We start from the raw sequence: 17,030 nt of genomic DNA, 5'->3' as shown, positions 1-17,030 counted from the left end.
CCAGTCGTCGTCATCAGGTGATGAACCATCAGTAGTAGGAAGTCAGCCCCAGGAGGCTCTGCAGCTGCCTGACATTGCCAGAGATAGCCTAGCCCCTCACTGCTAGCTCTTTTGCTGGGTCAGTGGCCACACCTGCTGCACTGATGACGTGGATTTAGAAAGCTGTCTTGCACTGGAGTAGGGATGCAGTCAGGGCCCAGTTTGGCTAATGGCATGGAAGATGTCTCTCAGGTTGGCCAGGATGCCCTCAAAGTCCGCAGCATGGACATGGAGGTCATCCAAGTAGACCACACAGCAGCTCCAGGGAATGTCAGTCAGGACCCGCTCCATGAGGCATTCAGTAGTTACTGGGACATTGCAGAGGCTAAGAGGCATCACCTTGAACTGCCACATTCCCTTCCCCTATCCTAGCATGGTAGGTTCACAGTCCATGTCCAGACTCCTAGCACTGGAAGGATGCCAGGGTGGGAGTCCTGCAACCCTCACTACCAGTAGAGCTGTCTGCGGTGCTAGGTGAGCCAAACAGTTTGCTGCCACTGGGTCTCAACAAAGTGGGGGTGACGTTGATGTGGCACAGCTCAGCCAGTCTGTCGGCAGGGGAGTGCTGGCTCCATCAGCGGCTCTGTTTTGGCGGGCTCTTGCTAGGAGCAGAGTAGCTAGCAAGCTCAAAGCAGCTGTCAGGCTCTAAGTTATAGTGTTACCTCATCTTCCAGCTGGGCAATGAATTTATCGAGCTCCCAGAGTGATGTCATTTTCCTCAGAGAACACACATCTGACACCAATGTAGTATTTGCTGGGTTAAGAAGGGTCAGGAGGCAGGAACTTGTGTTTTTCACATTTTTTCCACACAGAAGTGCAACCACACAGCAACAGAACACACACTCTGAACAACATTGAACTATATACACCCCGCCCCAGGCATTATGGGGCATCATACCAAGTCTCTCACTGCCCTCCCAGTGCCACAATATATAAAAACAGGGACTGTAAATAACCCAGAGTGCATTTGCTCGGGCGTGTTTTATTACGTGGCGTGGATGCCTTTGTTTTGCAATGAAGCTGTTGACTTCCAGTTTTAAGCCATGCGTTTTTGTTTTGAGTGCACACTTTCTGTGTAGCGTTTAGGGTGATGTAGCTTACTGTACGAAGTTGATTGAGATGGAGTACTCTTGGACATTAGCTTAGTTTCATACTGGCAGCCCCTCTGAAAGACTACAGGGACTGTGCCCTGCTTGGGCACCAATAAATGTAAATAAATGTTTTCTGTAAAACACTTTCCTTGCTTTGATATTTGCTTGAAACAAACATCACTTGTATTTCTCTTCACAAATTCCTCTACTGTGTACAAGCACGGATCATAGCATTACAGCAGTGGTCACTCAGCATTAAAGATGTGGGGAAAACGTTTGCTCTGTCAGCAGCTGTCTGTGTATGCCTCATAGACTCATATGATAGCCAAATGGTCTCAAATCCCCAGATGAATACTTAGAATAAACATACATGGAAAAATAATTCCAATGGTTTTCAACACTACTTTATAAGCTATAGAAAGAAGCAATGTTCACGTTCCTGTCCTGGATTAATTCCCTGCCAATTTGTCCCTCAGCAGTTGCACTTCCCATCATATTTGCTTGTTAAACAAGTATGGGCCTGATATGTAAAGGCTGTCATTGCAAGGGTCTTTAGCCCTACTTTTTGTTTGTTTGTTTGTTTGCTTGCTTTCCCCCCTACAGTTCCCAAAACATAGGTATGTTTTGTAAATACGTATTGTTTAGACTTTGCTTGAAGGAGATCAATTGATTAGGGATAATATTTAAAATATATCTCAAAGCAGGGATGGTTTTCAGTTTTCTTATCATACCGAATTTTACCATGGTTGCCACAATTTACTAAAAAGCCTGAACCCATAGCCTCCTGTAAGTGCACATCTTCTCTCCATGCTGGCCTGAACACATGTTTACAAAGGTAGACTGGTTTTGTCCGAGCAAAAAACGTGTGAGAGTCGCTGTCCGAGGTTACGGTGATTATTTAATGGTTTCTAAATTGGGATTTTCTCGGTTGTTGGAGAGTGATGCACTGGCGTATCCCGGCGGTTGCCTAGTAACGCGCTGGCAGTGGGCGCCGTAGAGAGATCTCTATGGTGGGCGCTCCATTAAAACCGTTGGCGATCCTGACCTTGGCGTCGTGAATGCGCAAAAGCACACAGACTGTGCAAAGCAGGAGATAAGAGTAAAGATCTCTGTGTTGATACTGAAACAACATTTATACTGAATTTTTTCACACACAGCCTCACTGCTTTATAGCGAGACTGACGGGCATGGTATGGAGGAAATCTGGAGATGGAGCGCTTATCAGCTTCTGTAAACGCAGGTGAGTTAACCTAATGATTCTGTTTTTTGACGGACACCGATAGTCGTTGCATTTAATGTGACTGCTCAACGATAGAAAATGTTGGAGCATTTGCTGGCTCGCCGATGTTTTCCAGTTTTCTCCAATATTACACCGTCCTAGACCTAGATTAAACAAGCTTCCCAGTCACAACGTGAGGCATCGCACACACACTACAGCAGTTTGTCGATGTTGTCTGGGCTGTGGCTTGGGTTTCTCTGTGGCTCTAGAATCTTGCATTCATTTATAAAACCCTGATCATTATGTTGAGTGCTACCTCTGTGTTTTCTATGAGGTAGGCGTCTCTGCATCAGTCTCATCTCCCCTTTATTGTTCTGCTAAATTAGGGGTATTTGAGGTATCCACAAAATCGGGTTTGAGCCACACCAGTCGAATTACAAGGACATTAGGAGCCTAGTACTGATGTCTGACACGCTAGACTCCTTCTCAGATGCTTTCCTGTCACTGGCCCCCAGGCCATCCGAACGTAATCGATTATGATGTCCCAGAGATTTTTATTAGTGGTGAATTGGTGTTGAATTGTGTGTCTGTCAATGATGTAGGTGATAGTAATGGTGGAAGTGAAAAATGGCTATAGCAATCATTCTAATAGGTCTGGAACAAGGATCCAGTCAGCCAAATGGAAATTAAAGTATTTGGGAAACCCAGGAGACCCAGGTCTGGTGTAGAATAACGAAACATTTAGATTTTTGAAAGTATCACTCAGCTACTGGGTTATTGTAGGCATTTAATTGGCAAGAAATATTTTACCCATGTTTTTTTTCTTTCCTGTTGCTGGGAACGTTGCCAGTCTTAATTGCCACAAAACATGCAATGTATCAAATATAATTGATATCTCACTTGTATTATATGGCCCATTTAATGTATGCTACAACTTAAAGTCTTTATCCACATCTGTCCAATAGCAGTCCATAAGTTGGAAAAAGAATACTCTGCAGCACAGTTCAAGGCAGTATTCTGCTGCTTTGATAGCCTGCAGTACAATCAGTAAAACAAGTACTGTATATCAGGTACAACCACTAAAAAGCTATGTTCCAGTGAATTAAATTATATGTTTGATTTAATGTCAAACAGCAAACATATGCTAAGCTTTTTATGCTAATATCATGCATGCATGCGTAATTTAATAGAAAATGTGGTTCATTTTAGGAATTCATATTATTCCATTGATCTACAGCAGCCCCAGCAGTGTCTTATTATCCTGCTGCCAGGGCTACCTCCAAAGCTACAGACAACTAACCAAGTCTGATTGGCAGTGCCGTGGTACAGCCTGTTACTGCTAAGTTGTTAAGTAAAAACCATTTCACAGCAGGTTTTGTGAAAGGATTTTCACCCAAAAATGGAATCTAAATTATGTATTTTCAATGTCAGTTACAAACCAGAAGATGTGTCCCAATCTACAAAAATCTGGTTTTCTGTCTTTTGCATTTTAATGTCATGACAGCTGTGCATTACTGTCACATTTACAGATAAAACATTCATACATGTTAATTAATAGAGACTAAGTCGTCCCAGGCCATACAATACTTCTCAAATGAACCTCTATTACTGCTGGCTGATTTCATCATTTTAAAAGAGGCAAACTGTAATCATTGAATTGTATCTGTAATAGAGAAAATGAGACACCTTTATTTGTATTTATGTTCCTGCTAGTGTGAACACAATGTTTCAGGGAAAACAAAAAGCTAATACACCACCTATGGCTAATTAGTTTCTCATAGTCCAAGGCAGAATATGTTCCCTATAGAGACATCAGATTGAAAGAGCGCCTTTAGCTGCAGTCTTTCACAACGCTTGAGGCAATACTTGTCAATATCTTTGATTAGGTTAACAAGCTTGTTTTTGCTTTGTTCATTGACGAACCAGTGAGAACCTTGTGTTCAGCATATTATGCTTACTGCTGTCCTAGATAAGACAGATGCATTTTTGCATTACAGAGTAGTTAATTTGAAGACACACACCAGACTGTATTCTCTGTAGCTCTCTGTGGGTAAGCTTACATTTGATACCTTATTTGACATACAGTATGCAAATCTAATTAACTACAGTTGCAAGAAAAAGCATTGGCATTGTTTGCAATTTCCTGGTTGCCAATGCTAATACCTTTTTTTTTCTGACTGTAGTTATCACATGTCATTGCACAGAAGCGCTGGTGACTTCAGCTGGGTTCAAATTAGGTGTATGTAATGCAAATGTTTGTGTCTTTGCATAAAACAGTCCATCACTAGAATAACTAAGAAATCCAAGATCAAGAAAATGTTCCACTTTGAAATTAAAATAAAGTGGGCTGAAAAGAATCTTATGTCTGTTTTGTGAATAGGCAGTAGTACAGTATTTCTTAATTATGTGAAAAATGGATGATTTCCTGAGATCATAAAAGCTAAATAAAATATCTTACCTTTTCCATCAAGGACAATTTATGTGCTGAAAGAAGTAAAAAAAACATGGGTTTCAGCAGATGTACACAACAACAAATCAAATTCCAAAAAAAGAAGTGTCAAAGGACCTTTTTCCTCTGATATTGCACTCAAATGGCCTATTGTTGCCAGTGAGCCTTCCTCAGGTCTTTCAATTAACCTGCAATTACTCTGCTTTACAAGGAGGGTTTGGTGCTAGTGTGGTCCCACAAGACATGTTTGCTATGGGAATGTTTAACACTTCCACTATACATCTTCAAGGCAGCATCAGGCAGCACTGCCTAGAAGTAAGACACAAAAGATACAAGTGTTTCCCAGTCATGATTTGGGATATTTGGTGTTTTTTAAACACATTAAATCCTGAAATTCAGATATTTTGTTCCCAGTGAGCACTTTTTTTAAAAATCTTGCATCAATAAATATTAAAGATTTGTCTTTCATTGCTGTTCACCTTGGTTCCTTTACATAAGAAAAGAGGTGCTTAACACCTTTTATCCTGAGATGCTTTCTCAGCATCACTTCAACATCACAGCAGATGGGGTTTTAGATTCCTCCCATTTCCTCCTCCACTGATTCATACAGATCAGTATTCAGTGATTTGTAAATGTTACAGCATAAATTTGTTTTTTAAAGACAGCAATTTGTCACAAAATGTTATTAGCACTGAGGTGTTACAGTGAATATGGCTCACTGATATTAAGCTTTTATATCAATGCATATTTAGAGCCCCAGAATACAAGAGGAAGACTGTGTGTTTTATGCAGAGTTAGTCTAAAATTTTATGTTTTCTTATCTAATTTTTCTAATCATTTTGCTTTCAGATCTATGTGCACTGCAATGAAAAGTGGAAGTGGGGGCAGTACATACCTGGCTGAGGTGTATTTGGATTTGGTAACCATCAGAGTCAGAGCCACAGTGAGTGATGTCTGTTTGACAGGGTTCGTGCAGCAGCACTGAGCAGACACTACAGTGTGTATTTGTGTTGTGCACAGGGCACCGTCTTGCCCAGACCATGTGGCTGGCTACATTTAGAGACCATCTGTTGCCTGCACACCTGCTACATCAGCAAGGGACTGTAACCATCACCCACTGTGCTCTTCTTTGGTGGATATTATGTTCCTGCTGGTCATTTACTAAGGCAACAAGCCAGAAATTCTACCCGACTGTCACCACCCAGTTTGGGAAACTACGAGGTCTCAGGGTTCCCGTGCCCAGCGAGGTGCTCAGGCCTGTTGATCAGTATCTAGGGGTCCCATATGCCGCTCCACCTGTGGGAGAGAAGCGCTTCATGCCCCCTGAGCAGCCCTCCTCTTGGTCAGGTATCAAAAATGCTACCCACTTCATGCCCGTGTGCCCTCAGAACATCCACAACAACGTGCCGGAGATCATGATGCCCATATGGTTCACCTACAACCTGGACACAGTAGCCACATACATTCAGGATCAGAGCGAGGACTGTTTATATCTAAACATCTACGCTCCGACAGAGGACGGTGAGTTGGTGTGGTAAAATTGACAGCAATCACTTTCTATGTCTATTGATCACTGTTATCATGGCCCTGACATTGTCCTGTGATCATCATAAAGCATGTGTATGATCACTTCTCATATCAACAGCAAGGGCTGATTTACCATCCAAAAGCAATGCCATGTTGACTGACATGTTGTAGTCATATTCCATTTGAAATAATCATGTTCCCATTGATAACCAGGACATTATTCCTGTTTTAGTAGTTAGTAGGCAGCTGAAGACATTGCCCTAATGCCACTGAATGCTTATAGACACACCTAGAGGAGCATAAATAAACATAAATGTACCGGGGGGGTGTTTTTGTTTGTTCTCTATTAGACATCCAGTAAATACTGCTGAGTTAAGGTGTTTCCCAAGTATTGGTTCACCTAAACTAAGCAATAAGTTTCAGCTTTTAAAATGATGAGCCACATATTTGGATGTCACAACAGAGCATCAAAGGGAATCCTGAAAAAAATTGGCTCCACAAACACACTGGTAAAGGTAGCAGTGCCAGCTTTGTTAAAAATTACAGTTTCTTTATATTTCTCTGAATTTCTGCTTTATTCAGACAGTGAGTCTGTTGGGGACCAATTAGTGGGGTAAAGGAGTCAACTGTCTATTGCTTCCTGGATCCTTTCCTATTATATCTAGTAGAACAGTGAAACAAACCAGCAAGGGAACATTGTGTGTGTGTGTGTGTCTGTGTGTCTGTGTGTGTGCTGTGGCTATGTAGATTAGCAGAACAGTGTAATATCACAGTAATGGTGTAATTCTCTATACCTAGTGTTGACAAACATTTCAGTGATTCTGCTTACCATATCTAACTGGTGTACAACCAGTTAGATATGGTCTCTGAGATACTGCCTCCCTCACAAGCATTCAGTGTGATACAAAACATTCAGTATTCAAAGCTGAACCATGTTTCTATGGTAACATAGCAACAACAGATAAACAGCCTGTCAGAGAGGAAGCTGTCCAAAATGGTGCAGCCCGTAAGTTTAAAAGCCCTGGTCCGAGCGCTGCCTTGAGCTCTCCTCACTGCAGCATGCAAACCAGGTTAATTAAATTTCACGTTTGCATTCACATTTCAAATGGAGATAGCATAACCCGTCGGTTTCATACATTTGGAATTCTTCAGACTTCATCGCTGTTCATTTAAAACACACCTTGGGCATTCTTTAACTTTTTTATTTGTTTCAGTGATATGAAACATTTGCTCTTTTCTTTTTCGCTTATCTTCAGTAGATTTTTTTTTTTTTGCTATTGTCAAATTAAAGAGTGTCTTTGAGCTTCCTCCTATTTAATATTTATTTTTGTTGCTTGATCCCCTTCTCAAGTCAGAAATAATTAATTATTCATTAATAAACCATATACCTCATATCTCCAGTAATTATCCTGCTGTGGTTCACCTGAAGAATCGACGTGACAGTTTGTCTAAATATAGTTGTGCAGAGATAAAATGAGCCATGCAAGATGTATTACTCCAGTCAAAGTGGAGGCAGCTGGATCAATATAACAATATAAAGATAATTAACCATTAAAGGTAACTGTGTATGCGAATGTGTGTGTGTGCACATACACAAACAGTTACACAATGTGCCATTTTCTACAAAGATAGGCACAATAATGTGTTAATGTGACAAAAACAAACTCTTATTTTGTAACTCCACTCTAACTCATAATGTAATTGTGTGTTATTGTGTCATACATCTCTATAGATTTTATGTCAACTGTATATTGTCAGAAAGTAATTCCAGGGAAAAGTGCAACATATTGTACATAAATAGGCTAATATTCTTTTTGCCCATAATTTATGGCTCTTCGCTCTCCTGATTATGTCAGTTTGGCTGGACCATATATTAAATAACAGGCACAGTCAAGCATGCTATTCTGAAATCTGAATTCTTTTTTTTTTTTCTTATGTGAATCCCAGGGAGCCAACACAAGAAAAGGGGGTCGGGTTTCTCACATGCTGAGATTCATATATCTGAAGGTATTTATAAGAGCTCAAAGTCTTGATGCATGGATTCTTTTAATTAGAGTTTGGTGGATCTTACAATAGATAGTTTATACGTTGCTGAGGAACCATGGGGGGGCTCTTTTATTTTGAGTGGAATCATAAAAAAAATGCTGTTATCTGATTTAGGATTGCATTACGTTTGCTGCTGCTGCATCTCATGCTTTGAATTAAGCACTGTTGCAGTCCTTTCACTAAGGGCTACATCACTACTGCCATGCACACTGATCCACATCATGCAATGCTGATTTCCTATTCCTACAGAAAAAATAACACAATGTTTATTTTAACTCTGAGTAATTTTTCAATTTATGCTTACATAAATAAAATAACACTTATATGTTAAAACAAGTTAGAACAATATTTGTTCTTTTATTTAAACTTTTTTTTTTAACCCAGAGAATTTAAGATATGGTACAAAGCACAAGCATATTTGGCAGTGCACTGTAAAGCTTTATATATTTGACCATTTTACTCATGTGTTCCTTGTCAGAGTGTACTTACCATGCATTTTATGAATGTCATTACAGCTTTCAAACCACAGGCCTATCGCCACACCTTTTCTAAGCAGCCTTCACCCATACCTCATACTGAACAGCTGGGATATAAAGCTTTAGTAACAGTGTTCCATTAAACCTCCATTTTATTACTGTTGCCTCTGCAGCTCTTTGTTCAGCGTGTGTGTGTGTGTGTGTGTGTGTGTGTGTGTGTGTGTGTGTGTGTGTGTGTGTGTGTGTGTTGACATTGCAGATATAAGGGACTCTGAAGCTCGACCTGTCATGGTCTACATTCATGGAGGCTCGTATATGGAGGGCACCGGGAACATGATGGATGGCAGTGTGCTCGCCAGTTATGGGAATGTTATTGTTGTCACTCTCAACTACAGAATTGGAATATTAGGTAATGACAATGCCTCTGTGTGGCAACATTTAATGGTGTTTCAAATGGGTATTCAGCACTGGTTAAACTGTAAAAATGAACTGTAATAAAAGTCATTAATTACTATAAAAAGAAGCAGAGAGAGAAAATGTATAATAGTATGAGAAAATATACAGTAAGTAAATGAGATCTTGGTAACATGTCATAGCTAGATTTGCATACAGATTTGTAGATACCATTGTCCTCAGAGAAAAGGCAATGTAAATACTTATCATGCCTTGTCCTTGTTGCGCACAAGCTGTTTTATACCCCAAAACACAGTTTATCTTCCTTTAGATGGATTTATCTGATCTCTACAAGATTATCAGCCTTTGCCATTCTTGAAAGGAAAGTAATTTAAATACAGTGTGGAGGACTGTAGAATTCACAAGCAGTCACAAGGTCGTGGTTTTTGGTTTCCGTGTGTTTACCATTCAGAAAAGCATGTTGTTTAGATAGGACTAGACAAGGACATTGCTTAATAGCATCAGCTGTGTGGTTTTATGAAATTCATTTAAAGACAAAGGCACAAGTAAAAGAGCATATTTAATGTTGTAAAGTCACTGTTGCAAAGAGAGAATTCAGATTTAATGAGTAGAGCCCTGATCACTCCCCGAGGGGCACTACTGCCTGGAAACTAATACAAAGAGCTGACTAAAGTAGGGAAGACACTGTTGAAGAGAGCAGAGGCATACTTGCACCTGAGGGGAAACAGTGTCAGCTCATTCAGATGCCCCATTGGACTACAACTTTACATCAAAGCTGTGACATACAGTTTACTGTAGAGCTCTATTTCAGCACTGGCTCTTTTGCCTCCCTGTATATTTCAGGCTTCCTCAGTACTGGTGACCAGGCAGCAAAAGGAAACTATGGGCTCCTGGACCAGATTCAAGCTCTTCGCTGGATCAGTAAGAATATTGGTTACTTTGGAGGAGACCCAGGGCGGATCACAGTGTTTGGATCTGGGATCGGCGCATCCTGTGTCAGTCTGCTAACACTGTCCCACCACTCAGAGGGTAAGAATGTACCATTTACAGTTTGAGTTATTATATTTGAGGTAGTAGTTAATTACTGCAGAGGAAACTATAGCAAGGAATGTCAAAATCCATGAACTTGACATAGAGTCAGTTTTTTTTCTCAATCAAAAAAAAAGTTTTGTCTTGAAGATATCAGTTTTGCTTTCTAAACATTTTTAATCATTTTGGAATTTTGTTCTTTGTTTCATGTGCAGCTCTAAATTGTTTTTCAGAGAGATGAAGTGTTATGGTATGGGCATGGGGAAAGAGGGGTGTTTGTTAAGTAAGTGACTGCTTTTGTTCCCCTATACTCAATCTAATCAACCTAAAAGCTTTGCCTCTTAAAATGTGTTCTTAAAGAAGCCTACTGCATTATGAAGGTTTCTGCATGTCATTGCGTTCATCTGTGTCCACTAGTCTTTACCATTAATGTTTCAGACGAATCTTTCAGTTTTTCAGCATCCGGTTTTTTACCCTTAGTTACTTGCCTCATTGTGTGGTAAAAATATCAAAAATATCAATGATTTGGTGCAAAATCTTGAGTGAACACATTGTTAAATGACAAGGTTGTTGTGTGAATGAAGCAGGACCATAAAAAAGGCCAAATTCTATTTAATATTTCTTTTTTCATTAACTTCTGTAATACTATTTTTAAATGACAGTATATACCAGTGTAAACTGGTTATATACAATATACAGTATCCACATGAAACTGGTATCTGATAATCAAATAAAAAAAAAAGGTCAAATATGGCATTTGGTGATCACTTATCCAAAGCTCCTTACAAGAATCAAAGGTGTGTATTTCAACAGGGGTGGCCCAGTGGGAACTGAACCTTTTATCTTTGCCATATTATTGCCCTGGCCCTCCCATTGATGCTGGACAGAATCACAAGAAGGGCAGAAATTGTGTTTTATCACAGTTTATTTATCTGTGAGGCTGTCCTTTGTGAGGTTTGTATCTGTTGCCCTAGTTCGGCTGCAGCAAAAGCACAGAGACCTCTGGATGTCTTTGAAGGGGTCTAGCTAGCTGCTGCCTGAAAAATTGAAATAAATGGAGGGAGAAAGTGACACTGCACTCTTTTTTCAGTCATTCAAGCTTTAACCTCGGCAGAGTATATTGAGCTGATACATATCACTTGTCATTTTTAGGTACAGAATCCCTAGACACAAAGGTGCATATAAACAATTCAATAGAGCAGCGTGTTTACTGTATCGATATTGAAACATCAGTTACTGCATATTCAGCTCCCTGTACAGACCCGTCACCACACAGTTGTGTAAGTTACATATGCAGCTTGTGAGACACCCAGTATTAACAATTCTACAGTTGTATGTCTGTGAGTAACCAGTGTAGGAAAATGCTGAAAACTGATCATTAATTTGAAGCATATTTACTGTTGTCTGTACACAGCAAGAAGCAAACTAGATGATCAGCAAGCAAAGCAATATGTTCATCTTTTTATAATCATTATGAAAACAATAGAAGAGACCAGCATCCTATTACCTGTTTTTCTTCTGCTGGCTGCTTAACCGAGCAGCTTCTCACTAGCAAAGCTCAGCTATCTGGCCTCTTCGCTGCTATTAATCTATCTTCATGCTGAATCTGGCCCTGTCTAGTTTGTCATCATTGAGGAGAAAACAATTCCCATCTTTATCAAGGCATCTCGCAGGATAATGTCAGCATGGCCGTCCACCAGCTGAAGCTCATTAGAAGTTGTGTGATGCACAATGACCTTAAACATTGAAGTGACTCTTCTACAGAATGACTTCAAATAGATAAAATCCACCTTCTGCAGCAGCCCGGTCAGAGCCCAGCCCATAGTCTAATAGAGTTGCTGTAAAATAACCTCAGGAGAGCTGTTCAAATCAGATATCCTAAGAATATATCTGAGCTGAAGCAGCTCTGTAAAAAGAATGGTCCAGAAATCCTCCCGGACATTGTACAGGTCTGATCCACTGCTACTTATTTCATGTTATTACTGCCAAAGGAGGTTCAACCAGTTATTAAATCCAAGAGATCCCTTACTTTTTTCATCAGTGCTATACAGGTTTAATTAGTGTGTTTGTCTGTTTATAGTTTAATTACATTGTATTTATCGATATTTGTGACTTAGATGAAGATCAGATTACATTTTAGGAAGGATTTGGAGGTTAAAGTACTAACCATTATTGTCTGGACGGTTGTCCTGTGTCTTTATGTTTTGAATTCTGTGTCCCAAGGTTTGTTTCACAGAGCAATCATTCAGAGTGGTTCAGCCTTGTCCAGCTGGGCTGTCAACTACCAACCGGTCAAGTACACTCGTATGCTGGCTGAGAGGGTTGGCTGCAATGTGTTGGACACCGTAGACATGGTCTGCTGCCTGCAGAAGAAGAGTGCTAAGGAGCTGGTGGAGCAGGACATCCAACCTGCACGATACCGGGTGGCTTTTGGCCCTGTCATTGATGGAGACGTCATCCCAGATGACCCAGAGATCCTGATGGAGCAGGGCGAGTTCCTTAACTATGATATAATGCTCGGGGTTAATCAGGGAGAGGGACTGCGCTTTGTTGAGAACGCTATGGACCTGGAGGACGGTGTGTCAGGCAGTGACTTTGACTTTGCTGTGTCCGACTTTGTGGACAGTTTGTACGGCTACCCAGAGGGGAAGGACACACTGAGGGAGACGATTAAATTCATGTACACAGATTGGGCAGACAAAGACAACCCGGAGACCAGGAGGAAGACCCTGGTGGCTCTTTTCACTGACCACCAATGGGTAGAGCCCTCAGTGGTGACAGCTGACCTTCACGCCCGCTACGGCTCACCTACGTACTTCTACGCCTTCTATCACCACTGTCAGAGCCTCATGAAGCCTGTGTGGTCAGACTCAGCACATGGTGATGAGGTGCCTTATGTGTTTGGCATCCCCATGGTGGGCCCAACTGATCTGTTCCCCTGTAACTTCTCCAGAAATGACATCATGCTCAGCGCTGTGGTTATGACATATTGGACCAACTTCGCTAAGAGTGGGTGAGTAGCCACATATTCAGGGACAAACCAGGCACCTAAATGTGCCTTGGTTACACCCTGTAGTTAGTTACACTACATCACAATCTTAGTCAGCATCTCATTACACCATGCATGAATTATTGAATAGCCCTACTAGGCTCAGTCCCAGGGGCTTAGTGGGTTAGGAAGCCCCTCGCTTCACCTGCAAAATATCACAGAAAGAAGCAAAAACTACCATGAGACACAAATCAACTACAAAGAGATGAAAAAAACTGTACAAATAGATACAAAATGTCATTAAAGACACACAGAATGACCAAAAAGGGAGTCAAAACATCCACGAACTACACAGCTGCATGTTTTGTAGTCATTTTGTGCCTTTTTTCATTGTAGGGGTCTTGCTCCTGTAGTAGGGGTGGGGGGGCTTTCATTCGTCAGTGTCCAGGGGCCCATTTTATCAAAATCTGTCACTGCGTTTTACACACATTTTGGTTTAGAAATAGTCAGCGTTGGGGTCTAACATAACTAGCCTTACTTGCACAGGTCTTATTTGAGATTTTCAACATCTTACTTCTGCTGCATTTATCCTTCCTTTATCAGCCTGATTAAAGGGTTTTATGATTCATCCATAAGTAGTGCTTTCTAATTAAGTGCAGCCTGAACTCCCATTATCATGTCTTTCAGCCTTATCTGCATTTCTCCTTTGTTAATTCACAGAAGCTCACACATAGTGGTGCTTGAGTTTTTGTCTGTTAATGTGAATCCTTCATCATCAAAAGTCAAAACATTATAACATCAAAACTGACACGTCTTGCTGTATGTGAGGCCTGCTTCCTCTTCCTCTAATTGATCTGACCACACCATTCGTGTAAAAATTATTAAATTTTATAACCATAATTTGACAGAAATTAGCAAAATATTTAACTGCATAAATAATGCCAAATGCTAAAAAATAAGATATAGTCACATTAGCTTAGAAAACTGCAGAGTACACACAAGTCATCTTTTTAAATACTAGGTCGTCTCTTTGTTAAAGAGCCAGTGTTATGTCTAGGCTTTATTCACATAAATGTTTCAAGCTGTGTCTCACTGTTTAACAAAAAATCATGTTGAAGAGACGATTTGAAGCGGCAGATAAGATGTACTCCATAAACCTCAGCCAACTTTACTGCGAGCTGTGATTTCAAGTAGGGCTGACACAAAAATCAGTCCAAAAATCTGTTCTGTATAAACTGTATACCCGTGTTTGCTTGTAATACACAATATTTATACACTGGTGCTAAAAAACTAGGTTGAAGGTATTTTATAGATTTGAGTATGAATGCTTCAAGTTAGGCAGAAATGAACTCTACTTTTACACTTGACTTAGAATCTTTCTTTCCTTCTGGCAATTTAGCATTTATATATGTTTGACAGAGAGTTGCTAATGCATCTGTCTTCTGTGTATCTTTGTTTCTTTAACAATACCTATAATGTGTGCATTCAGGATAATGATTAGAAGCAGTGACATTATAAAGTATATTGAGAACAAACTTTTTTTTAGCTTAATAACATTTTTCAGCTTTCCGCAAATGACATTTTATTATCCGAGACAAGCTATGGTCTGATGTTGACCAGATATTACACCGGCTCTGACTCAGCACTGGAAGAACATGCTGTTCAGCTTGCAATAAATGAAGCTCTGCAGGGCTCCTTCTGACAGCTCGTTTTACTATTTGTCATACACAGGCAAAGATTTGCTGTGTGATTTTGAAGATAAGTGACACCTAAGTGAGTTGCACTGTAGTGAAGGCATCACTGCATCTTCCTGCATATTGAAAGCACAGCTGCAGTGATGCTGCTAGCAGCAGAGGGAGCCGAGCACTGTAGGCTGCTGTGTCAATGTAGTAATGAGGGAACGCTGAGCCCTTGAGGGAAGATGATAATTTTAAATTGTGTCAAACTTTTTTTTTCTCCAATATTAGTGAAATTCTCCTGTTTTTATGCACATTTTGCAATGCCAAAAATTATATTTACTATCTGGGACTGGGCAATGTGATTGAAATCCTTGTCACAACATAAACTCAAATCCAAAACTAACTAATGTCCAATGAAATGAGTGCACGTAGAACAAATTTGAATAGCTAGCTTGTTAGTTAGCTTGCTCAGAATTATTCATGTGGAAGGCAAACTGTCTACATCGATAACTTGATAAGATTAGATCATATCATCCCAATATGCTGAAAGTCAATAAACAATTGCATTATCCAATGATAAACTACCTTCTTCAAGCAGTTATTTTTTATGACCCAAATTTTCTGTCATGTGCTTGTAGGGATCCTAATAAGCCAGTGCCACAGGACACGAAGTTCATCCACACCAAGGCCAACCGCTTCGAGGAGGTAGCCTGGTCTAAGTACGACCCTTACGACCAGCTATACTTGCACATTGGCCTAAAGCCTCGAATCCGTGATCATTACCGCGCCACCAAGGTGGCCTTCTGGAAACACCTTGTCCCCCATCTCTACAACCTCCATGATATGTTCCATTACTCGTCAACCACCACCAAGGTCACCCCACTGGATCCCACCCAGTCCAATAGCAAGAGGTCAGGCAGCAATGGGCGGGCTCCTGTATCTACTGCCCACAGTGATGGCGAAGGAGGGAGGGAGATGGGTCCTCTGATCATGCCGAACCCGAGAGATTACTCCACAGAGCTTAGCGTCACTATTGCTGTAGGGGCATCGTTGCTCTTCCTCAACGTCCTGGCCTTTGCAGCTCTGTACTACCGCAAAGACAAGCGCAGTCGGCAGGATACGTCCCAGCAGCCAAGTCCTCAGCGTGACGGCAAAGGCAACAGTGCGAGCCACACCACCACTGTAGATGAAACCCTGTCATCTCAACAAAGGAGCCAGTGCGAGGCCCTCCACAATCCTCTTCACATCTCACCCAGCTTGGATTACTCACTTACCCAGCGCCGCTCCCCTGACGACATCCCTCTGATGACCCCCAACAACATCACCATGATCCCCAACTCCCTGATGGGCCTGTCCAGCATGAGCCCATACAGCACCTTCCCTGCTGGGTACAGCTCTGCAGGCCTGCCCAGCACCCACTCTACCACAAGGGTATAGCCTGGCAAGAGATGTAGAGGAGAATTGTGACACACATGAAATACAGAAATGTAAAGCTGTAGTTAGAATGTATACAGTAGGTAAAGTAGGATTGAATATGTTTGTTCTGTCTTTTCCAGAGGTGCACAGCCGCCAACATCCTGCCTTTGCTCTCTCATAATGGGAAGTCTAACTGCAGAGTCATTTTATAGTAATCATTTTCAAAGGCAGTCAAAAAGAAAAAGTGCATTTCATTTTCCACTTTGGCTTTTTGGGACTTTACCTAGCAAGAACTTAGTATAATGTTTATACAGTTGGATTTGTATGGAAAGCTTTTTCTTACTCTGTAATATCTATTTTGATCTCGTGGAACAAAGTGACATTAGAACTTGTGGACAGAGATGAGATCTGGGAAAAGCTGAAGAGCTGTATTATTATTACTATTATCAAGCTATTTTATACACATTTCTCATAGTACATGGCTTATTATGAAAATGTATTTTTACTGTAATTATTTTAAAATGTCTTGTACCTCATTCACATAAGGAATTACTGTAGGGTCATAACAACAGTGGACTGAAATCTTACTCAAATACTGGTCACATGTGGTAAAATTGTCCATTTTACCCAAAATATTTCTATCTGGTTGTGCCAAA

General features: G+C 40.7%; 1 protein-coding gene across 2 annotated transcripts; it reads left to right on the top strand.

Annotated features, from left to right (window-relative positions):
* Nucleotides 1-2,056: 2,056 nt before the first annotated feature.
* On the top strand, nucleotides 2,057-17,024 carry LOC109959555 (neuroligin-3-like). Of its 2 annotated transcripts, XM_020599011.1 has the most exons (8): nucleotides 2,057-2,370; nucleotides 5,648-5,741; nucleotides 5,819-6,319; nucleotides 8,273-8,332; nucleotides 9,107-9,256; nucleotides 10,105-10,290; nucleotides 12,514-13,303; nucleotides 15,597-17,024. In XM_020599011.1, exons 3-8 carry the CDS (start codon nucleotides 5,839-5,841, stop codon nucleotides 16,393-16,395), a joined length of 2,466 nt encoding a protein of 821 aa, XP_020454667.1. In that variant the 5' UTR covers nucleotides 2,057-2,370; nucleotides 5,648-5,741; nucleotides 5,819-5,838; the 3' UTR covers nucleotides 16,396-17,024. The 2 variants fall into 2 exon arrangements, with proteins under 2 accessions (XP_020454667.1, XP_020454668.1); XM_020599012.1 differs by lacking the exon at nucleotides 8,273-8,332 and having other exon boundaries at nucleotides 5,648-6,319.
* Nucleotides 17,025-17,030: the final 6 nt, after the last annotated feature.

This window comes from Monopterus albus, unplaced genomic scaffold (genome assembly GCF_001952655.1).
Source record: "Monopterus albus unplaced genomic scaffold, M_albus_1.0 scaffold39.1, whole genome shotgun sequence".
Lineage (NCBI taxonomy): Eukaryota > Metazoa > Chordata > Actinopteri > Synbranchiformes > Synbranchidae > Monopterus > Monopterus albus.
The sequence above is the reverse complement of the archived record's forward strand: the minus strand, read 5'-3'. Positions and strand labels throughout refer to the sequence as shown.

Bases quoted from the DNA above. Each gene is read 5' to 3' on its own strand.
- LOC109959555 (XM_020599011.1), top strand. From the start codon at position 5,839: ATGTGGCTGGCTACATTTAGAGACCATCTGTTGCCTGCACACCTGCTA. The intron at 8,333-9,106 runs GTATTTATAAGA...TTGACATTGCAG, and splicing joins TGAGATTCATATATCTGAAG to ATATAAGGGACTCTGAAGCT. The intron at 13,304-15,596 runs GTGAGTAGCCAC...ATGTGCTTGTAG, and splicing joins ACCAACTTCGCTAAGAGTGG to GGATCCTAATAAGCCAGTGC.